This window comes from Thalassophryne amazonica, unplaced genomic scaffold, assembly GCF_902500255.1.
Source record: "Thalassophryne amazonica unplaced genomic scaffold, fThaAma1.1, whole genome shotgun sequence".
NCBI classification, from domain to species: domain Eukaryota; kingdom Metazoa; phylum Chordata; class Actinopteri; order Batrachoidiformes; family Batrachoididae; genus Thalassophryne; species Thalassophryne amazonica.
This window is the reverse complement of record NW_022986309.1, coordinates 52,752-76,701: the sequence shown is the minus strand read 5'-3', so window position 1 is coordinate 76,701 and position 23,950 is coordinate 52,752. Positions and strand designations below refer to the sequence as shown.

The 23,950-nt window shown below is 41.2% G+C and overlaps 2 protein-coding genes across 4 annotated transcripts in view; both read right to left on the bottom strand.

The window, feature by feature from the left end:
- Positions 1-1,009: 1,009 nt before the first annotated feature.
- On the bottom strand, positions 1,010-12,573 carry LOC117506035. 3 transcript variants are annotated; one of them, XM_034165570.1, is made up of 6 exons: positions 12,505-12,573; positions 8,861-8,950; positions 6,321-6,473; positions 4,883-5,889; positions 4,291-4,487; positions 1,010-1,826 (listed from the first exon to the last, which is right to left on the bottom strand). In XM_034165570.1, exons 4-6 carry the CDS (start codon positions 5,399-5,401, stop codon positions 1,799-1,801), a joined length of 744 nt encoding a protein of 247 aa, XP_034021461.1. In that variant the 5' UTR covers positions 5,402-5,889; positions 6,321-6,473; positions 8,861-8,950; positions 12,505-12,573; the 3' UTR covers positions 1,010-1,798. The 3 variants fall into 3 exon arrangements, 2 of the variants coding, with proteins under 2 accessions (XP_034021461.1, XP_034021462.1); XM_034165571.1 differs by lacking the exon at positions 8,861-8,950 and having other exon boundaries at positions 12,505-12,561; XR_004559345.1 differs by lacking the exons at positions 8,861-8,950; positions 12,505-12,573 and having other exon boundaries at positions 6,321-8,848.
- Positions 12,574-14,543: 1,970 nt separating this feature from the next.
- prmt1 (protein arginine methyltransferase 1) overlaps positions 14,544-23,950 on the bottom strand; it is a 37,759-nt gene continuing 28,352 nt past the window's right edge. The window contains exons 8-10 of the mRNA XM_034165567.1: positions 16,322-16,472; positions 14,798-14,919; positions 14,544-14,715 (exon numbers count right to left, since the gene is read on the bottom strand). Of these exons, the coding sequence (XP_034021458.1) occupies positions 14,632-14,715; positions 14,798-14,919; positions 16,322-16,472 (357 nt within the window). The 3' untranslated portion in view covers positions 14,544-14,631. The remainder of the gene's footprint in view (positions 14,716-14,797; positions 14,920-16,321; positions 16,473-23,950) is intronic.

Genomic DNA, 23,950 nt, shown 5'->3' with positions numbered 1-23,950 from the left:
GCATTAGTATTTGTTGGTATGTGTCACAGGTCTTCAGGTGTTTTTTGCGAGGGCACACAGAGGGGCTCAGAGTAAAAAAAAAAAAAAGAAAAAAAAAGTGCAAAAATGTCTTTGTAAAGCTTAGTGCAGGTTGAGAAACAGCACTAAAAAAGAAAAAGTTGAGAAAACGCAAAATATCAAGGCAACATGACGCAAGACATTTGAGTTTTCTCAACTTTTGCCTACTGTTGTTGACTTAACTAAGGTTTACACGTTCTGACTAGAGTTCTGCCAACTTGGATCTTCTTGTTCACCTAATTAGGATAATCCTGGAAGGCTAACGAAGAAATTCTAGTTTCAATGCCATGTATTTCTGCCTTCACCAAATGCAGATATTCTTGTTGAATAATCATACAATTCTTACTCCAGTGAGTTGAAAATTTAGCTATATAAATAAAGGAAAATGTATGTTGCTGTAATTATATTTGAAATATGCTCAATAGATACAGAATAAAACAAAGCACAACTGAATATGATCTGAAATCTTATTTATTTGATTGAACAGTGCCTCAACAACAACATAATGTCACAGGTAGTCCGGTCAATTTCTGTAAAAAAGTATTGCCGGCTTCTGTTTTTTTGGGTACTTCGAGCACTCCAGCAGACACGTTAAAATTAAAGTTCAGAACCAAAAAGAAAAACAAAGTATGTGGAAAAAAGTGTCCAGCAACACAGTCACTCATTCACACACACACACCTTGACTGTCTTGTAAAAGTTGAACTTAGTGACTTACACATTAAATAAAATAGTGCCACAAATGATTGGCTGTGTAGCCAGACACTGAAGTTTTACATGGGCATAACTATGATAAACTAGAGCAGTTAAAAGTCCTTAGAAATTTTACAATCAATGAACAGGGAAGCAACAAAAGTAAAACACCAGTTCAGTGCTTCTTGTGAACTGGACAACACTACAACATATCTTTTAAAATACTGCATGACAAAATTTCACCATATACTGTCAACATAGATTCCTCTGACTACAATTGATATTTCTAATAAAGATTTACCCACTTAACCTTCATATTGTCCAACCAGGTCAAAATACCCATTCTGTTTTGACTGTTCATTCCTTCCTTCTTCTCCCCCTCCTTCCTTCTTTTCTCCCCTCCTTCCTCTTCCCTTCCTTCCTCCCTCCCTCCTTTCCTTCCTTCCTTCTTCTTCATTCCTTGACCCAAGGACAACAGGAGGGTTAAAGAACAGTTCACTTTAAAATAAAACTTTCCATCACCTCCTCATCCTTATGCCAGTTGAAAGAGAGATGAAGGTTTTTTTTTTTACAAACATACATTAGTTTTACTTGAACAGTAATGAATATCAACAGTTCAAACACTAAATATGCAACTCTTGGTAACTGTCAAATGATTATATCAGAGGCAAAGGGGTTTAACTTCTGTCTGTTACATGACCCAACTACAAAGCACTTGAACAGGCTAAAGAACACAAGTTAAAGTCGTGTCTGGCTTCCCCATTAACAGTCACAGCAAAAGCTTTGTTTTCAGGGACCTTATGCGCTGTGAGCATCGAGAGCCACCGAGCTCAAAAAAGATGGCCTGAATTGCTTCAAAGGTATACCTCATCTCCTTTGGATAATCAATGTTGAGGGCATACAGAAGGCCAAAGAGGTATGTCAAGGCAGTAGAGAGGTCTGGAATGTTATGTAGCACGATGTCCCCTTCCAACACAACTGCCTGGTCTCGCACAGACATCCCGGCATCGTCATCTTGTAGGATGGTGAGGATGGCAACAGATGCACCGTTTAGCACTGGTTCCAAAATGTCAGTGTCCTGAAGAAAAGTAACAGATGCATTATTGAGAGGTAAGAAAAACTAAAGGCAAAATACATTTGTACTGATTTGAACTTAAACTTCTGTACCATGCTTGTCATTTGACTCATGGGGGTTTTAAAAACAAAAAAGCATATTTTTCTTTAATTAATGACACAGTAGCTTTCACCCACCAACCTTGTGATGAGTTTTGTACAAAACTATTATCTGTTAAGGAACACCTGCCAACAATGCCCAGCTGGGCAGGAAGAGCGGTAAAAGGAGAAACTGGAGCATGCTTCAGTCCATGTGTAAGTCAGTTATTGTCTTTGTGGGTTGAGATAAGAATGGAGGCGAATAATCTCACCAAGGTCTAAATAAATTCCTCTGGAGGTAAACAGTGGGCACTTGACCTTGAGGCTAGATAAGCCTGTAGTGTTGCAGCTGAGCCGTGAAAAACACTTTTTAACAGTTCCACTTGAACAGCCAAATCCCAATTATGAATCTTCACCGGCCTCCGAAACCTTCAGCTTCAACTGCAAGGCACGCATCAGCTCCAAGGTGTCATCCAATTTGCGTCTGAGTTCTAGAGTCAACGCAGTCTTAGAATGCACTGCCTTGCCAACCTCGTTAATCATGACAGACAAGCAAGGGCCCGTGGTTCTTGATACCGCCGTCTTGCCAGTTTTCCGGTAGATCAGGGCAGTACCTAAGACAAAAAGTACCAGCCCTGCTGCCATGAGACCAAAAATGAATTAAATCCTCGACATCCTCAATGGAGAACGGCGCCAAGGATGCCACACGCCAGGAACTCGTACGTTCCATCTGGGCAGGCAGGATTCCCCGGTCCTGACCTTCTTGTAGAAAAAAATGGTGTCAATAGCATTCAGAGACCAGCTGATGAATTCCATGGTTAATCCAATAGTAGTCCAATAGATCCAGAATCCAATATAGTTTGAGGAATTCACAGTCTGGTGAAGTAGGGACTTTAAGGTTAAAAGCAGAGATAAGGGAGAGTGGAGGAGATGCAACAGCCCTCGTCGGAGTCTCAAGCTGTATATTTCCATTTTTGATGAACTCATCCTTTAAAACATCTCATGGGAATAAGGAATTACGAGGTCTGTTAGAAAACAATCCGACCTTTTTATTTTATGCAACAAATACATGGATTTGATTCATATGTTTTTACGTCAGCCAAGCTTGAACCTTCGTGCGCATGCGTGAGTTTTTTCATGCCTGTCGGTTGCGTCATTCGCCTGTGGGGAGGCTTTGTGGGAGGAGTGGTCCAGCCCCCTCGGCGGATTTTCATTGCGAGGAAATGGGGGAATGATTTGTGCTTTGTTCCATCAGATTTTTTTTCAGAAACTGTTAGAGACAGGCAGCTGGAAACCATTCGAAAAATTGAGATGGCTTTCGCTGAAAATTTTAAAGGGCTTCACAGAGTTTAAGGAGTGTTACTACCGCTTTAAGGACGGCCCAGAGTGCCTCAGGGCGCGCTGCGCTCCGAGCCGCGATCGACAGGCTGAAAAGACCATTTCATTTCTAAACGGATTGCTTTATGGATCCAAGACCATCGTGTGCAATTTCTCTGGTTATAACAAGAGCTGGACATCAGCCATTTTCCGGCAGATTTCACTTTTAACGAGGTTTTGTCCTGGAAAGCCGCGCGGAGGCTTCGCGCATCACAACGGATTCGCCAATGGAGCGAGACAAAAAACACTTCCGTTTTGGAGTTTCAGAGGAAAAGTTGGGACATGCCTATCTCAGCTTTCAGTGGCTTACCAGTCAAGTGAGTATAACAGAAATTGTGGAGAGCTGGGCATGTCCCAACTAGTCCTCTGAAACTCCAAAACGGAGGTGTTTTTTGTCTCGCTCCATCGGCGAATCTGTCGTGACGCGCAAAGCCTCTGCGCGGCTTTCCAGGACAAAATCTCGTTAAAAGTGAAATCTGCCGGAAAATGGCTGATGTCCAGCTCTTGTTATAACCAGAGAAATTGCATCTCTAACAGTTTCTGAAAAAAATCTGATGGAACAAAGCACAAATCATTCCCCCATTTCCTCGCAATGAAAATCCGCCGAGGGGGCTGGACCTTTGTTGCATCTTCTCGGAGGAAAATGGGCAGGCCTCTCAGTGCTGCTGTCTTTCGGTGGGACACAATGTTGGATGTCTAAAGAGTGTCCAGCAGAAAACAAGCACTTCAATTAGTATAGTAACGTAGTGTACTTATACACAATGCAAAATCAGAACTCTTTATAGTAATGAAGATAAAGCACAGGTCAGACCCAGTAAGGTGTAAAACTAAACACTGCAACCATGTTAACAATTTTACTTTACTTTTACAATAAAAATTGTCAAATCAAATACCGCCAAATACGAACATAAAGCAATGACTGCTGACATTCATTTTACTGACACGTCCACTAATGTGTTTTTGCTGCCGCCAACATCTTTTTCTGTTTCTTTTATGAGAAAGTATGTTCATACTCTTTTAAAAATGCCAGGCACAGGAGCACTTCACTCATCTGTTCATCAAGTTTATCCAGGAGGTCTTCCATCTTCTCACCAAGAGCTCCCTTCTTAGACCGGTACAGTTTCAGCAGGCCAGGCACAAATTTGTCAAGGGATGCATTGAAAGTCCCCAGAAGGTCTTTGCTCGTGATGCGATGAAATTCTTCAGATATCTAAACATGACAATCAACAAAATACTGCATTTATTCAGCACAGAAAATTCCTGGGTAGATGTCTTGTGCAATCTGCACCATGTTCAATGCCTGACCACGTTATCAACAGCAAAACCTACTTCAAAAAGCTCTCATGAATACATCTTTTTCACAGGAATGGAAATGCCCTCCACAAAAACCAGTATCAATATGCAAATGTATATTATCACGTTCCAGTGTTGCATCTAAACCTGCAACAATCAGATTTTGTGACCTGCCTTAGTATTCTTTCCCTAAGAAAGAAAACCTGCACCCTCTTGGCCCTTTCTGGAACAAGTTGTCCACCTCTGATCTAGTGTAATAACTTGTGCCTAATTTGAATACCAGAATTACTAAACAGATTAGGACAGCCTTACCTCCTCAGAGGAAAACAGTGCAGGCCATCTTTCCTGGACCTCAGATAGGTTAGGTTGACACGCCACGACCTCTCTCCGCCTGAGGGAAAATGTCAGCGCCATCTTCTGCTGTATGACTGTTATGTTCTTTTGTTTCTTCTTCATTTCATCGACCAAAGCAACTCTTTCCTTTTCAAGAGTAGAATCATCATGGTGTTGTGGATGATCTGGGACATGACTGACCTCTCCACGTTTGGGCTTTTTAAGGGTGAAAGTACTGCCCTCTTCATCTCTCCCTTTTCTTTTCCTGTTTACATTTACCTCATTGCAGCATGCTTGACGAAGCTTTGATCTGTACTTTCCAAGTTTGTGTTTGATACTTGCTTTCCATCCCTCGTAGCCTGTGATGCTATCTGGCTCCTTCAGACATGGATACTTGAGAACCAGCGCAGAAGCAAGTGACTCAAGCTCATCTTTCTCGGGGTAGCCTTTAATTTCAAAAACTGCCTGTGCAATTTTATCCAAAATCTCTGTCTTCATGTCTCTTGTCACTACAAGGCCCTTCTTAGATTTTTCATATATCACATTAGCCTTACACAATTTCAGTTCAACATCATATGAAAACCTTGGGATAGGAAATGGAGAGGGCCACTCTGAGGCAAGTTCAAGTTTAAGTTCATCTGGATAGAATCGGTCCAGCTAGGCCTGAAATCTTCAGAGTGAACACTTACTGTGTCCTGGGAGGAGACTGAAGCAGAGGACACTGAAGCAGTGGATTGGTTAAGTGGAGATGAATCACAATTCCACATTATATGCAGGACTGCACGCTCAGATGGTAATTCAGATATTGCCGTCAAGTAGCATAGTGCATTTCCAAACTCTGGATCCTCAAACTGTAGTGAGAAATCACCTGGAAGTTCAAGTCTCTCTTTAAGTATATCAATCAACTGCCCCACAGATGCTGGTACTTCAGGAAGGTGGACTCGCCGGACATCTCTGGAGGAAAGAACTACCCGAAGTAGCAAAGTCTGAAAAGAGGAGAGAGAAAAGGTGGGAGAAAATTAATAGTCAAAGCTAATTAGAAGACAGTGGACACGAAATACCATACAGCTGCAAATGAGGACCTTTTTCCAGATCAATCTGCTGATTATGTTTGATTTGCTAATAATTTAGCTGACAACTGTAAAAAAAAATAAAATAAAATAAAGCCACAGTCTATATCACTGTACTCAACTGGCCTATACTTGGGAAAGACCTTCAATTCATTCAGCACAAAACTAATGCTTAATGAGAGAAGAAAGGAGATAAGAGAGACAGAGGGGGGTGAGTGGGGAGAAGAGAAATAGTAAGGAGAAGAAAGAAGTGTGGAGAAGAAAAAAAGAGCAAGAGGAAACGACTGAGGAAGGGGAGCAGAGGACAATACAGGAGAGGAGAAGAGGGTGGATGAGAGAGAACATACCATTTTGAGTTGCTTTAATGGAGAAGGAACGTCCTTGGGGTCACCATCAGCTTTCCACCAACTGTGTATGCTGTTAGAGAGTGGTAATCCGTCAGCACATCTGGATCCAGGGCAAGAAGGTCGGCAATGGTGTGTTCAACAAGCTCATAGGACCTGAAATGTTCAATGTACCAGGAAGACAGTCTTTTACAAATGAATGTCACCTCCTCGGCATTGACAAGAATGGTCACAATCTTATGAAATTCTGGGAGGCCACTGCATTGCCCAGCAGATAAAATCATGCCCACCACATACTGTGTCCCACGCAGGTGAATCGTTTTAGACAGAGACACACCGTCTAGATGAGGGTACTTCTTCTGTATTTCACGCTTGAGTGATGGATCCAATTCTGAAACTCTGACCACTATCACATTTTCAACATAGAGTTTTGGCTTGAAAAGGTTTCCACTATCCAGATGGTATGCCATCATCTGCTGGTGTTTTGAGGAAAGAGTGAGCAGCACATTTTTCCAGTTGTGAGTGTCATGGACCACCTTTTTAAAGAAGCTATGTTTTGCTTCGAATCTCATTGTCCACAATTCCACTAAAGGCCCATAGCAGCGAATAAGATGTGGGTAGTGGTCGATGAAGTGGTGTTTTGGCCTCAGTCTGAATTCTGGAAAGGTACGGGTGAGCAACAGGTGATGAGCCAGTAGTTTGCAAGATAAATAACCTAATGCTTCCTCAGAGAGTCTGTCTGACACAATAATGTCAACAATTTCCTTGAGGTCCATTAAAATCTCCCATGCTGGCTCCTGTTCTGGTATCTTACATCCAATTATAAAAGGAAGTAAGCGCAGCAGTGTCCAATTTTCATGTCCATTACCGGCAACTGTTCCTTTTTCAAAGCTTGCTTTGGGAATTTTTTTAGGCTTGTTTACTTTGTCTGAATATTTGTAGGGAAATGATTTTATGCAGTTGTTCAATGCATCACATGTAATGAAACCTTTTGAAATCAGATTTTTCAAACATAAGGACAATTCCAAAGGGATGACTCCTTCAAAAAGGTCATGCAAAACATCTGGAGGAAATCCGGTTATTGGGTGAAAGAACAGTAGATGTTTGCCCAGTACACATTCCCTTTTTACCCCATTAATACTTTGGAGGTTGTCATTCTGCCTAAGCTCTTCCAGAAATTTATTGTGTTGATCAACACCCCTCATTTGGAAATCATTAACTTCAGTGGTTGCAATTTGGTCCCAACTTATCAAACAAAAGCGACACAAGTTGTCAACAGTAAAACTTTCATAAAAGCCTGACCGTGTGCACCAAGGTTATCGGCACTTACACAATATACAGTGCCCTTAACAAACTGACCCACAACTTCAACAAAAATTCCCTCTTGTTCTAGACACCTTATATCTTTAATCAATGGCTCAAAAAACTTTTCATAACCATACTGACATCCACACTTTTACCTAAGAGAGCTAGCTGAATTGAACTGAGATTCGATCGGAATCTGGCTGGTAAATTTAGAACTACCCTATATACTGCAGTAATCTTATGAAGTTTTCTAGACGTGCCCAGTGGATTACAAACTTCAAAATCATCAATATATAATGCCAAACTGATAGAGGTTTTGCTGTCCCAGTAGCTTATTGTCCTTGTAATACTTGCCGTCTTGAAAAGACTTAAGGGTCCAGATAAAGCTTCTTGATTAAATACAATTTGGTTCAAAAATCTGCCGGCTGAGTAAAGTCTCAAGTATCTAAACAAAAGTTTTTATGAGCTGTGTTGTACAGATATTCTGTGGGTTCTACAACAGAAAAGTGCCCTTTGAAATATATATTTCTTCGGTGATCTGTAGATAGGGAACCCTTCTCTATTGTTGTTAAAAGGAGTGGATTAGTTTGAACTATAGCATTAGAAATTTCTTGCAAAACACAATCATTTACTTCAGTTTCATGTTTTGAAAGGATCTCTTTGACACTGCTGAGAGTATGAATGTTAGAGAAAGAGAGCAGGTTATGCAAATCCTCTACAGTCTTTTGTGTTGCAGCTCGAGAAACATGCAACACTGTTTGCATACACAGAAAGAGAGAAGCCAATTTGTGTTCAAGTGTCTCACTATCCACATCTACAATCTCTTCAACCTCATCTGGTCTCACAATATTATAAGCTGATGTTCCTACTTCACTATCAGATTGCTCACTTTCAATTATCTTATCTTCAGGAACAGCTCTTGCAATTGTTCGAAAATCCTCAAGTGTACAACTTTTATGGTTTCGACTTCTGTGAGAACTGAAGGTTGGGCGAATGTTTGTTTTAAAGGTACACCTTAGAAAGGGACATTGTACAGTTTCTTGGTTCTTTAAATGATGTCCAAGATGGTTCCAAAGTCTTTTCACTGCAAATCTCCTTAAAATCACACAATTCGCACTGAAATGTTGAATTTTTGTGGATTTTCACTACTGAGTGTGATCTTGAAAGATGTGATCGTAACGCTCCAGATGTTTTAAATACACATACACAGTCTGTGTGAATACAAGGCCAATGTGCACCTTGTCCGTGATGAAGGCAAAAATGTTTCAGAAGAGTCTCTTGACTGGACCTTGTGAATTTGCAAAATCTGCACTGCATGTAATCCACCTCTGACAGAAGAGACACATAGGACACAATCAGTTTTGGTAAAAGCACTTTTGCAACAGTTCCTGTAATTTATAAACATAAAATAACAATACAGCTCTATTTCTCCAATGTGTGACATTCCATGACTGAACAGGCAATATCCAGGATGAATTTGTCATACAGGGAGATGAGGATTTATCAAATGGCCAATGTAATTTTCAGACAGAAACGGATTCGTTTTGCTCCGTTTCTGTGTGGGATGAATCTGTTATGCTGTGATCTTCATCACACACAGAGAAACGTAGAGAATTGCTGAGTGAGATGTTTTTTTTGGAAATGCACCTGTTTCCCTGATTCAGGAAAGGAATAAAAAGCATCAGAAACCACTAATTATGAGCGCATGTGTGCAGAGAGATTTACAATCATTAGTACTTTGCTGTGCTGCTAACTGGGACGTTAAACACATGCGACATGTCCTTTAAATAAAATTAACGACTCGTCGGCTACTAAATTAGTTGTCGATGGTTTCAATAATCAGCGTAGTCGTGACTAGTTGAGCCAGCCCTAGTCATCACTACAATATTGTTGCAATATTGATAAAGGTATTTGGTCAAAAACATTGTGATATATTCTGAATGTTCTTATAAGAAAACCTGATGGAAGTTTAAGTTTGAAAAGACTTTAAAATATTACATATTAGACTATTAGGTTAAACTTATTGGGACTGATATCTACTGATATGAAAAAAATCACAAGAATTTTATCAATATTGCTTGCAGCCCTGCTTGTCTGAAATACTATTCTGACAGCCAATATGGTTTAAAATATCCACATATAACACACAGAAGGATGCAGGAGCCAAATACATCAACAAGCCAAAATCCAAAGACAACACATAAAAAGTATGTAGGGAATCATATTAACTTATTTATGACCATACTATATCATGATAACATACATGACATGTAACATATATGCAAACGTGAATTCAAATATTTGTCTTTGTTACTATGATAAAAATACAGTAATTGTGAAAAAATAAATACTATCAGTAATGTAACATTAACAACACACAATTATTCCTCAAATATTCTGTCTCCTTTACCCTTATTTAAAAAGCTCTGAAAATGTAGCAATCTTATAATACAGAGCATGAAGCATAACTTTAATTTGTATGTGACAATTAACTTTCACACCGGGTCTGCTTCGAGCAGCTTGTGTGGTTTCATGTGTGCGTCGGGGGGGTGAGGCGGCAGAGGAGAAGCTGCAGACAATCTGACCTGCGCCACTGTACATTCTGATTTCTCTCCTCGTTTGTATTTGTTCTTGTGCCGAGCTGCAGGTCTGCGCTCATCTTTCCTCCTTTGACCGAGAAATGTGCGCGCGAACGTCCGTGTATAAATGTGGACATGTCCTGTCTGTGGCAATCAGTCTGCAGGACGTATGTCCTTTTTTCCTTTATTTAACACAATTATGAAAGAGTTGGAGCGGAGAGTGAGAACTGCAGCAGCCATTTTTTTCTTTTAATTGTTCACATGTGCGCAAGCCAACAAATCGTCTGTGACTGCAGATGTCAGGACTTTTTGCTTGATATCAGTCTGTGAGCAGGACTTTTAAACACAGTTGTGAGAGAATTTAAGAGCACGGAGCTCAACGCAGAAAATTTTTGGTGTCTGATTCACTTCGTCCTTTGCGTCCGTCACTGTTCTGGCATTGAAGTACTTCATCTCAGCACTGGGTTGCTTCCATGTGGCGTCGTCATGACGGCGCACAACGCAACTCGAAGCGGGCCGGTGTGAAACGGACTTCAGCACAGAAGTAGGTCAAAGGCTGGAAATGTTGTTAGGCGCTTGTAGAAAAGGTTAACAACACATTTAAGTAGCTTACCTGCTGGTGCAAAATGGTCACGCTCCCACTTCTGTCAAGAATCTTCTGGCATGTCCTTCTGGTCTTGTTCAATGTGCGCATGCGCACATCAGTCATCTGCGGGGTTTCCCACGGCTTCCCGCCTTCACTCAAAAAATCTACTCAAAAGTTGATAATCTTTGTTCTGCTGTTTAGAAAATCCTACTTATGACAATGAGGGAAATTTCCTGGGCAGACAAGTTTTTGTAGGTTGCAAATGGAAAGCTTTATTTCTGACTCAGTTTAATTTGATAACTTAAATGAAATCAAGAAATACTAGTTACCGTTTTTACAGTGAACTGGTTTTTCAACTCGGAGCTGCTGCACAAAACCGCAGACGAACAGCTCTCGGCTCACTGAAGGGAGCCAAGTAGGCAGTTCAGCCAAACGCCAACCTCCCCCTGCTCACGGGCCAGTTTAATGCTGCGATCAACCCACAATACAAAAATACAATATAAAGTCCAGCAGGATGAATAAACTATCAGTCCAGGTTTGGACTGATTAAAGGATTTGTCACCCTGGTGTGTAGAATTGTGGACGCTTGGTGTACAGCAGCGCAGTGTTGTGTAGACTTGCTTATAAACTGTACTTTCTGCATCCAGTGCTCTACAGTCAAGGGCGTAGGTTTGGTCTCAGCTTTGGTAGGGACAATACCACCCCCCTGCTCACCACCACCACCCCCTAACCCACTCATACCATTAGACGCACAAGTACAGCATAATACATAACATATGACGACATAATGCTGAATAATTTAACACTTTATTTACAATATTAAGTGTGTAGGCAAACAAACAAATAGCTTAAATAACAAAATTGCACCCAAAATCACGAATCTATTCTACAGGCCTACACCTGAGAGAACAAGACAACAACAAAAAATATACTTGTGGAGCTAACAAAAAAAAAAAAAAGTTTTTGCAAACAAGATGTATAATCTATTCTCTTCATCAATAATGCAGTTGTAGGTATCTGGCAACCTAATTTGCCAAAAAAAAAAGAAGGGCTTTCCAATGATATATATGGTGTATTACGGTAAACGTAAGCCTGTGATGTCATAACGCAGAGGAAAAACACGGAAGTTTCACACTAGTGCGCCGCTGATTCTCATTACCGTAAGTTCTCATGTAAGCCCTCACTCTGAAAAATTTCAACACTGACAGCAAGCCAAGAACCCGTGCTCTCCAACAGTGTGCTATATGTTGCATATATTACGGTAAAGTGCGTTCGGTGACTTTTGAAACGAGGCAAAAGTATGAAAAAGAGCGCAAAAGTGACAGAAAAGTACATAGACAGACAGCAAACATAAATGTAGTATTTGAGGAAAAGGCAGGGTGTTAGTGTCATTTGTGAAGGTGTGTGCAGTTTATTTTAAGTGTGGTGCACAGCATTGTTCGCCTGCCCCGCCCTTCTTGTTTTTCTGCACCGGAGCAGTGTTGCCAGATATGAAATATGAAACTATCGTACCAAAACCTCAAAATTATCGTATTTTGGGAGAAATTATCGTACACAAACGAAACGCATACAACGTAGCTATTTTAGCGTTTTTTTAATTTACAAAGAATTTTATGTCACATTTTTAAACAGTAATTATAGTAATGGGGAAACTATGGCACAAAAAGAACGCAAATGCACAAGCAAGACTGTGAAGTAACACAAACGTGTTAATTACCAGACTAGAAAGAGTCGAATTCAACCTCCAGGTCGCTGTCGTCATCCGATGCCACTTGTGCAGATTTTGTTGAACACAGAAAAAATGTTGACACCTCCATAAGGAACTTGAACTTTTTTTTTAATTCTTCTTGTATATCTCTTTGCTCTTGTGTTTTGTTCGTTTGTTATTGCATTTGTTGAAATACAGTTTCGAAAAAAAAAAGATGTTGTTTGGGGAATCTTCCTGTCACGGTACAGATTGGATGGAACTCATTACTTTGTATGAGAGGGGGCGGGCTTTCAAATGACTGTCCCGGCAGCCCAAAGCCAGCATTTGATGCCGCCTGAGTGCAACACCTGCAAAATGATTCTTGGGTGTCAGAGAGAGATGCGTGTTTGGGCAACCAACCACGACGCTCCGCCACAGGAAAAACACCTCTGTTGAAAGCCTTAAGGACATGTTGGAACATGTCCTGCCTGTTAAACAATTTCTCATATACTCACTCCACTGAAAGCCATCAAAAGCCGCCTGGATTTTAACAAATAGTTATCAACACGGAGGTGTTGTTCCTGTGCCGCCGCAGCGCGTCGACTGCGTCCCGACGCGCGGACCCGTCCGCACGTCTTTCATTAAAAAAATCTCCTTTAACAGTGGAATATCCGGATAAAATGCTGAAACCGACTTCTTCTGAAACTTCTGTTCTCTCACGACGTCCTGGATCAATAGAGCCTGAAATGTGGAGGTTTTCAGCTTGAAACAGGCTGACGACGGCGGCTGAGAGCGCTGCACGACGTCTCGCTCCGTGGGAAGTCCTTAAAGCGACAGAATCACCTCAAAATCTCTCATCAGCCGTTAAAATTTTCACTGAAAACCAGCTTAATTTTTCGAACCGTGTCCACTTCGATGTGTCTCACAGGTTTAGAAAAAATTTTGATCAAACAAAGCGCCAGTCTCTCAGCAACTTCTCAGACAAAGGAATTCCGACGAGGGGCTGGACGACTCCTCCCACAAGGAGTGCTCACAGGCGAATGACGTCACCGACAGGCGTGGAAAAACTCACGCATGCGCACGAGGGTTCAAGCATGTCTGACGTAAAAACATATGAATGAAATCCACATAGTTTTTGAAAAAAATAAAAAGGACCCTTACTGTATTGACAGCCCTCGTATATTAAAAAAAAAACTGTGCTTGTGTTCAAAGCATCCTGTTCACAAACTCTTTATGACATCACGATGTCACACAGACAGACCTCAAGCAGTGCGACTCTGCTTGCTCATCGCCGCCGCCTTCACCCATGAACAGCGAGGCCTGAAAACCCTCCAGACGCACACAGGCCATTATAATCCTTAAAGTTCAAACAAGATGACTGACAACACAAATTTAACAATGTAGTTACTTTATTTTCTTAAAAAACAACAAAAAAAACCCCTCCAGACTAAAAAAAAAAAACAAACAAACCGTAAAACAAATCAAAACTTAAATACAAAACTGGCAAATCTACAACATGTTAGCATGGTGGTTATTTTAATCATCCGTTCATGGTTATGACCCAGAAACTGAAGTGGGAACCAGGACCTCTGAGCCCCAGCATCAGGCTCACAGGACCAGGGACTGGACCTAACGGACAGCTGCTTTTCTAGTATAATGTGGACGTGGTCAAACCTGGACAATGGAGGACAGGCGGGACGGGGTCACAGACGCAACACTGCAAATACTGCAACATGTGGACATGTGCCACAGAGGAAAAACCGCTTCTGAATCATGGATTAATAAAGGTGGGGACAGAAAGCACGAGTCCAACTCATTTCACACTCAACACAGACTGAAGACGCACTTGGCGCAGACGGTCCAGTCGGGAAAAAAAGAACCCCGACCACACGGACGGTACGACGAGTACGCAGACATCTGAACATGCAGAAAAACAAAACAACAAAAAAACAAAAGCAACAAACAAAAACTTCTAATTCGATGAGTTGGCTGAGTGAAGACTCAGAACCAGAACGCCACCTGGAGGAAAACGACAACCACCAGAAAAAAACAAAACACGCTAAAACACTGCTCCAGGAAAAAGTAAAACTGCTGTACAGAGACTCCCACATGGATGTCCTCCAAACAGGATGGAACCGGACACAGGGACAGTGGCTCCTAGCGCATCCTGTACTCCGACGTCTTTGACATCTCACACAGCTGACCCTTGAAGTCGATGTCTACGGTGAAGTCCAGGTCTCTCTGCAAACCAAGATGCCAACATTTTTGAAACAGTCTCCAGAAGCACTAAAAATGCTGCCGTGTGGCCCTCATCTGCTCTTACGTTGTTCTTGATGTTGGGCTTCATGCTAATTGTGCCGAAGATTTCCTCTCCGGTCTTGACAGTCAGGTAGTCGTCCAAGTAGAAGACCGTCTGCTTCCAGTGGGTGTAAGGAGACTCTGGGCCTGAAAGGAACCAAAAAAGTGCAAAGACAGGATTACTCATGATCCAACCAGGCAGAAACACTCCTGCTTGGGAACGCCTCAGAGTTGGGACAACGGCGTCGCTCATCGCCGGGACGACAGAGCACCACGCCCAGCAACCGAATTACACAACAACCTATCAATCAAAAAAATAAGACATCTTCATTTATTAAACAAAGCCAACAAGCAAAATCAAATGTTCATGACTGTAAAAAAAAAAAAAAAAAAAAAAAAGCCAAATAAACATGCGTATTTAATCACCAAAATATGAAGCATTCTTGAAATGACAATTTACAATAATCCTATACATGTCTCTTTGGTTTCTCCATTATTTCACTTGAGGTCACCACAGCAGGTCCGACTAGTGGGTCTGGTTGATTTGGCACAAATTTTATGTCGGACGCCCTTCCTGACTCATCTCCACACCGCCTTTCTGCACTGGAAATGAATTAACTTATCCGTTAAGCTACCATCCCTATAATTATATATTCTAATCCAATTACATTTGTTCCGCAAATCTGATTGGTTAATCGTGTGAGATTTCAGACCATAAAATATCATGTGGACGGTGGCAAAATATTGAAACCATTTCATGTTTGATGTGTTACTCTGCCGCTGCTGCGCACGTGTCGACAATGACGCTGTCAGCTGAGACAGACAGAAACCACTGCAGTGACAAGGATCCCCAAATGTGTGGATTTAATGGATTTAACTGGATTGATTGATGATCTACTGTGGATTTAATTTAATGCAGATGACCAGACAGAGAAATCTGAGGGTCTGCGCACAGAATTTCCAGTTTGGCATGAAGACACTGTTGCGACGGTAAGCTTTGAGGAGCCGACCACAACTCGCCGACCAAATTACTTACAGAAAGATAAACTGTGCAAACGACAGAATTGGATTAGAATGGGAATAACTGTTGTGTCTGATGATTTATGGATGTTTATGCTGGAATTTAGGGTCGCAAATATCCATTTTAGCGGTAAAATGGATATTTGCAACAGTAAATTCCAGCATAAACATCCATAAATCAGACACAACAGGGTTATTCCCTAAAAATGGTATTAAGATTTTCATTTTAACAAGGCTTTTAATTTTATGAAACAACAAGCAATAAAATCAAATATTCATGCCTATTTATTTAACTTTTTTAATGATGTGCAATAATGGCAAATATCCATCCATATTTATTTACATAAAAAAAATTAAGTGCATTTTAGAGAAGATCCAAATGAATTCAAACGTGCAGCTAATTCTTGTTTTTTAAAGTCATTAATGATGTTTTCTGTACAATCATTCCACCCTCAGAAAAGAACCTCTCAGAGACATCACGAGAAACCCAAAGTGGCCATAATGAGAGTGTGTGTGTGTGTTGACTGACTGGTGGAGAAGCCGGTCCTCTTGTGACAGCGGGTGAACTCGATGTTGAAGTAGGTAACCAGGGCGTGGATGTAGTCGTTCCTCTTCACTTGCAGGCAGAAAGGTGAGGTGAAGGACAGGTCCTCCGTCTTCACCGTGTAAATGTCCACCTCCTGAACACAGAGCAGACAGAGCGATTCCTGCTGAGGCCAACCTGACCAGCTGTGAGCTTTAAACACAGTAAGTCACACTCTGCACAGGGAGGAAGGAGGTGAACATTCTCAGCATCCGTCCGTCACAAACCCCGTGTTCAAGCAAGACAGCAAGTTTACACATTTTTTTGCCCAAACACAGAAGTAATTCTGCAACAGAACAAAGAAACGACCCGTTACCTGACGTTTCTGGATGGTTAGTTAACTGGACGTGTGTGGTTTAGTCTGACACAGACCGACCAGGTGTGACTCAGTGTGTGCACAGCCACGCCACTGTGGGTCCGGCACGACTCACAACCAAAGCCAGGGTGTGGAAAAGGTTTGGCTTACAGGAAGTCGAATGAAAATCGGACCTGGACAAGAGCCGCACTGCACACACGGTGCCTCAAACAAAACGGAGAAGAAGGAGAAGCCACATGACACGTTTCCACATGGAAGAAAAATAAATGAAAACAAGATTTTGCCATCAGTTATCGCAACCCGGGCCAGGGTGAGGCTCGACTAGAGGAGAGTCGCTGCTTCTTCATATTCAAAGAAGCCGGCTGAGGTGGTTCAGACAGCTGGGGAGGATGCGTCATCCTACAGAGGACTTCCAGCCAACTGGGCGTAGACCCCAGGGAAGTGAAGAGTGTTAAGCCTGAGTCCCACCAAATAATAAGCCATGAATAATGAGCCACACACGGGTGTGTCAGCGACTATTCAAAGAATGACCCATGTTTTCATCTGTCACGTATCCGCTATGAAGGTGCCTCTATGTTCCTCTCTGTACCCCGCATGTGTCACGTAGCAGCCTCTAGTGAGCCACGACTGACCTGTCATTAGAGCCTTGAATGGCTCGCATCAGCTACACTAAGCCATGATAACACCATGTTGGTGCACGTTTAGACATGGGTTTGGTCCAAACCTCCAGCCCTCCTACACCTGGTCCCTTTAAGTGTGAGTTTTCAATTCACAGATTCACAGCAGCATTTAAAGATGTCACATTTTTAAATGCAGTCCAAAAATAGACGCTCCACTACAGACCCACGGTTGTGCGCTGTGCGCCAGGCTGCTGTCCACCTGTAATGTACCAGACCAGCTAGAACCAATCCACGGGTTCCTGGAGAGCCGCGTCTGTGCTCCTCGCTGGCTCTGTGGCTCGCTGGCTTTATTTCTTCTGCGGCTTTAAACACACACACACACACCGTAGATCCCACTTTAAACTCAGGGCTGTGAAATGAAAATTGTGAAATCCGAGTAAAATTTGCAGGGGGGGACGGCTCCCCAGGAGCCGGGGTCTAGGGCCCTGTGGGGCCCCAGAATTAAATTTTTATCTAATGATACTTTTTCAGCATCTCCTGCAAGAACAAATTTCAAAATTACTGAGGTGTTGCTGGGCCGGTAGCATAGATTTACATTTACGCTACCTGGCTATACCTGCCTGCAGTAGCATAAACTGATGACATCATAGCGCGCAGCCCAAGAACTGTCAGCAGAGGAACACACAATTCTCCTTGGTCCGTACCTTTAGCAGTCCCGCAGGAGATACAGATGTACGTATCCTTAGCCACTTCGTTCCTGATGGCACAGTTCACTTTTCCCGTTTCTTTTATCTTTCAGGTGTGTTGATGAAGCCAGCGACGATTCCACGGTTTCTTGTCCTTATAAGACTTTTTCAAACAGTCTCTCACCATCTCTCTGTGCGACGTCAGTCCATGACACAGACATGCTGCACAAATCTTTTAACAGCTTTAGCTTTAGTTAAAGCGTTTAGCTTAAGTGTCGCACAGGAGCCACACAGCGTCGCAGCAGCAACCAACCAAGTCCTGCTTTACGACAACTGGCGCAACAGCTACGCTTTGAGTGGCATTTTTCCTCTGTGAAACTCTGGATCCGAGAAAACTGATTTGTATCCATAACACACAGATCAGTGTCCGCAGACAGTCGTGAAAATGTCGTAAAAAAAAAGAGAACGCTTTGCAATAAGCATTTTAACAACTCAGTGATTAAAGAGTACATCAGTAACACCCCCCTCCCCCACCCATGATGAAATCCGCCGAGTTTTCACAGCCCTGTAAACTTTGTCCGTTTATTTCTGCAAAACCGCCGTTTTGCGCGCAATGCCGTTCTGCATACAGAATGAGGTGGCCGCTTTAATTATACACAAACATATACACACACACATATATTTCTTCCGCAACTTACAAGTCACTGTGACAACTTTTAACTGTGTTATGTCTTCAAAATCGGTCTCTTGCGCGCTCTTTGTGATGCTGCATAACCCTGTGCTGCTTGTAGCGGCTTCACTGGAGTTATTTCTTTTGCGGTTTTAAACACACATCCACTTTAGCACAGTCATCCAAATTTTAACTGTGTTCATCCAATATTGACTGAAAAAAGTCACTCTTTTGTGAGCTGGTGTTCTGCCTAAATGCTCGTTTGGAGCATGACGATGAGTCACTGCTTCACACACAGCGGAGCTCATGTGATCGATTAACTAGATATTAAATCAACCACAGACATACGTTTACAGCTAGGAACTGTTTAATCAAGCTATAAAGACATTAAAAATAGTTAACTGAAGATAATGCCTCTAAGAAACCCTCTTGTAGCAAAGAAAACATGCTGCGTGGCTCATTATTCATTAGGGATGTGAATCGTACAACAACTCACGATTCAATTCCGATTCTTGGGGTGACGATTTGATTCAGAATCGATTTTCGATTCAAAGAGCTCTGAGAAATAGTTATATTACTTAAAAATGTTTAAGAAAATGCAGCTTTGCAAGGTTAATCAAGTGATTCTAGATGTAAATTTACTTATCTGCTTTGCTCGTTCAGAGTTGGCTGGCAGTTTAGTGAAGCGCTGGTCAGTAGTCGGCAGAGACCGCTGCTCCACTTCTTTTAGCTCCGGGTGATGGCGTAGCATGTGGATTTGCAGATTTGAAGTGTTTCCGAAGTACTTGACTTTCATTTTGCAGATTTTGCACACTGCATAAGTCATGTCAAGCTCCTCCTTACGAAGCAAATAATAAAATCCAAAATGCACCCAAACATTTGCCTTCAGCAAAGGCGGCGCTGGCTGAATTAGCTCTTCGTCCTCAATGCTAAGCTACAGCCACCGAACTCTGCAGCTCACGAGTGTACACGCCCCCTGCGGGGAAGCTGTAGTACAGAAGCCGTTGCCTGACAAACAGCACACTCAGCGAGTAAGCAAGAAAAAAAAAAAAAGCTTTTTAAAAATCGATTCTTGGACATTTTGGATCGATTCAGAATCATAATAAATAAGAATCGCGATTGAGATGTGAATCGATTTTTTCCGACACCCCTATTATTCATCCTTCATTATAAGACATGGCCAAGGATAGGGAAGTGTGGGCTGAGCTGCTTGGTCTACTGCCACCATGACCCGGATAAGTGGCAGAAAATGAATCAATGAGAAAAAAGTGAGAAAAGGAAGGGGAACAATAATACCCTAATACCCAATAAAACCCTTACAGGGTAAACTCATTAGTCCGACCCGCTGATCTGAACTTGTGCAGAGCAAATGTATGGAAAAAGTCAGAAATACTTCTTTTCCAGAGCTGTGGAGTTTCAGCTCAGCTGTGCTCGATTCAGTGGAATCAGACAAAACCAGTCTTGGTTTCAAAGTCAAAATGGTTCAAACTGCATGACTTTCTTCTTACACATTACAACTCAATACACACACATATATATACACATATACACACACATATATATACACATATACACACACATATATACATATACACACACATATATACATATACACACATATATATATACATATACACACATATATATATACATATACACACACATATATATATACATATACACACACATATATATACATATACACACATATATATATACATATACACACACATATATATATACATATACACACACATATATATATATACATATACACACACATATATATATATACATATACACATATATATATATATATATATACACATATATATATATATATATATATATATACACACACACACACTACCCTCCAAAAGTATTACAACACTTGGTATTTCACATTTTAATTTGTTTATACCATTTCATATACAAAAAAAATAAAAGCTTCTAAAAATATCTTCCTTAAATTTAAACTGAAAAACTAAATCTCTGCAACTTGATATAAACAAATGGAAGGCTTTGGTATAATACCTGTAAATCAGTTTTATTGCCAGTTTTCTTCAGACAGGTTGGGGGATGGATACATGCACATTTCCCAGTCACGGAATGTGTCTTGAACTTTATTTACATCAGTTATGACGACATACAAACAATACTGACACTATAAGAGAAGTTACAGGTTTCTGTGGCTGTGATTGGAGACGTGCACAGTGCATGTGATGCATTTTGTATCCCCGTTATACAGCTTCATCACAGGTGTGATTGACAAAAAAAAAAGCAGGAAAGTAAATGGCACACCTATCACCCCCCAACACACAGACGCACAGCGATATTACTTAAATACATTTAATAAAATACAGTGCAAACCGTGCACATTGAACTGACTGTGTGTCAGCGACTGGCACAGAGTCAGAGGAGTCGGCAAGGTGGCAAATGAGACGGTGGATAGGTTGGCCAAAAAAGCTGTGACAAACGAAAAGAGACGTCGGTATCAATGTTTCCAAAGCAGAGGGCAAATGCATCATCAGGAGGGACAATTAACTTACAATGGCAAAAATGCTGGGAGCAGGACACGAAGGAAAGGCACTCACTCTGAACAGCTAGTGGAGTGACAGATTTAGTTAATAGTTGTAGAAGAAGAGGGTGGAAAAAGTCACCATCCTGAACAGTGCTCTTTCTCCTAGGAAAAACCAGGATGCTCTATGTTTGGAATTTTAACAGCCGGAGACAGTGCAGCATGTTCTTGTGTATTTACCGTTTCACAGTTGTGAATCTCGCAGCCCGTAACTCACACAAGTCGTCAGTTTCAGCAGAGTTCTATTTTAGGGCACAATATAAACACACCTCGTCACTATGGACAACAAGGCACAAAAGAAGTCCATCGCAGGTGCTACACCTCCTGGCAATAATTATGGAATCACCGGCCTCGGAGGATGTTCATTCAGTTGTTTAATTTTGTAGAAAAAAAAGCAGATGACAGACATGACACAAAACTAAAGTCATTTCAAATGGCAACTTTCTGGCTTTAAGAAACACTATAAGAAATCAGGAAAAAAAAAAAAAAATTGTGGCAGTCAGTAACGGTTACTTTTTTAGATCAAGCAGAGGGGGAAAAAAAAAAAAAAAAAAAAAAAAAAAAAAAAAAAAAAAAAAATATGGACTCACTCAATTCTGAGAAAAAAAAATTATGGAATCACCCTGTAGATTTTCATCCCCAAAACTAACACCTGCATCAAATCAGATCTGCTTGTTAGTCTCCATCTAAAAAGGAGAGATCACACCTTGGAGAGCTGCTGCACCAAGTGGACTGACATGAATCATGGCTCCAACACAAGAGATGTCAATTGAAACAAAGGAGAGGATTATCAAACTCTTAAAAGAGGGTAAATCATCACGCAATGTTGCAAAAGATGTTGGTTGTTCACAGTCAGCTGTGTCTAAACTCTGGACCAAATACAAACAACATGGGAAGGTTGTTAAAGGCAAACATACTGGTAGACCAAGGAAGACATCAAAGCATCAAGACAGAAAACTTAAAGCAGTATGTCTCAAAAATCGAAAATGCACAACAAAACAAATGAGGAACGACGGAGGAAACTGGAGTCAACGTCTGTGACCGAACTGTAAGAAACCGCCTAAAGGAAATGGGATTTACATACAGAAAAGCTAAATGAAAGCCATCATTAACACCTAAACAGAAAAAAACAAGGTTACAATGGGCTAAGGAAAAGCAATCGTGGACTGTGGATGACTGGATGAAAGTCATATTCAGTGATAAATCTCGAATCTGCATTGGACAAGGTGATGATGCTGGAACTTTTGTTTGGTGCCGTTCCAATGAGATTTATAAAGATGACTGCCTGAAGAGAACATGTAAATTTCCACAGTCATTGATGATATGGGGCTGCATGTCAGGTAAAGGCACTGGGGAGATGGCTGTCATTACATCATCAATAAATACAAAAGTTTACGTTGATATTTTGGACACTTTTCTTATCCCATCAATTGAAAGGATGTTTGGGGATGATGAAATCATTTTTCAAGATGATAATGCATCTTGCCATAGAGCAAAAACTGTGAAAACATTCCTTGCAAAAAGACACATAGGGTCAATGTCATGGCCTGCAAATAGTCCAGATCTTAATCCAATTGAAAATCTTTGGTGGAAGTTGAAGAAAATGGTCCATGACAAGGCTCCAACCTGCAAAGCTGATCTGGCAACAGCAATCAGAGAAAGTTGGAGCCAGATTGATGAAGAGTACTGTTTATCACTCATTAAGTCCATGCCTCAGAGACTGCAAGCTGTTATAAAAGCCAGAGGTGGTGCAACAAAATACTAGTGATGTGTTGGAGCATTCTTTCGTTGTTCATGATTCCATAATTTATTCCTCAGAATTGAGTGATTCCATATTTTTTTTCCCTCTGCTTGGTCTAAAAAAGTAACCGTTACTGACTGCCACAATTTTTTTCCTGATTTCTTATAGTGTTTCTTAAAGCCAGAAAGTTGCCATTTGAAATGACTTTAGTTTTGTGTCATGTCTGATCTGCTTTTTTTCCTACAAAATTAAACTGAATGAACATCCTCCGAGGCCGGCGATTCCATAATTTTTGCCAGGGGTTGTAGATCAGGGGTTCTCAGTCTGATCCTCAAGGAACCCTGAACCTGCACATTTTCCATCTCTCCCCGCGGTGCCACAAGCAGATTTGCTCATTCAGGTGCACAGCCAATCAACTCCTAACAGACACCTGAAGACGCCGGATTTACCCTGAAGAATCACACCCCCGCTTCATGATGAAGTGGTATCGAGGAGGATTTTCTTAAATGGAAGATTTAATGTCTTGGTGAAAGAAAGAAAATCCTCCTCTGCTCCACTTCATCATTGAAGCTCTATAACAGATACAAAATCCACAACATGCGCTGTGTTCCAATAACAGCCACAGAAGCCTGTAACTTCTTCTGGGTTGTCTGGGTGTCTTGGTGGCTTCCATCACTCTGCTCCTTCCAGTCACTCAGTTTCTGAGAAGCGTCTCCTTCACACAGATTTACCACAGGGTGTCATACTGTTTTTTTTATTTCTTCATAACTGATATACATGAAATCCAAGTAACTTGGAAATGTTCATGTATCCAACAAAACTGGCAATTAAACTGATTTACAGGTATTATACCAAAGGGGGCCATTACTTATGAAACCCATCATCTTGGCTTTTATATTTTTAATGAATTTATATCAAGTTGCAGAGATTTGTGTTCAATTTGACTTTAAAATAATTTTACAAT

Coding starts and splice junctions, on each gene's coding strand:
- LOC117506035 (XM_034165570.1), bottom strand. CDS start 5,401: ATGAAGACAGAGATTTTGGATAAAATTGCACAGGCAGTTTTTGAAATT. Junction 4,488..4,882: donor CACTGTTTTCCTCTGAGGAG/GTAAGGCTGTCC, acceptor TGTCATGTTTAG/ATATCTGAAGAATTTCATCG. Junction 1,827..4,290: donor TGCCTGGCATTTTTAAAAGA/GTATGAACATAC, acceptor ACTTTTCTTCAG/GACACTGACATTTTGGAACC.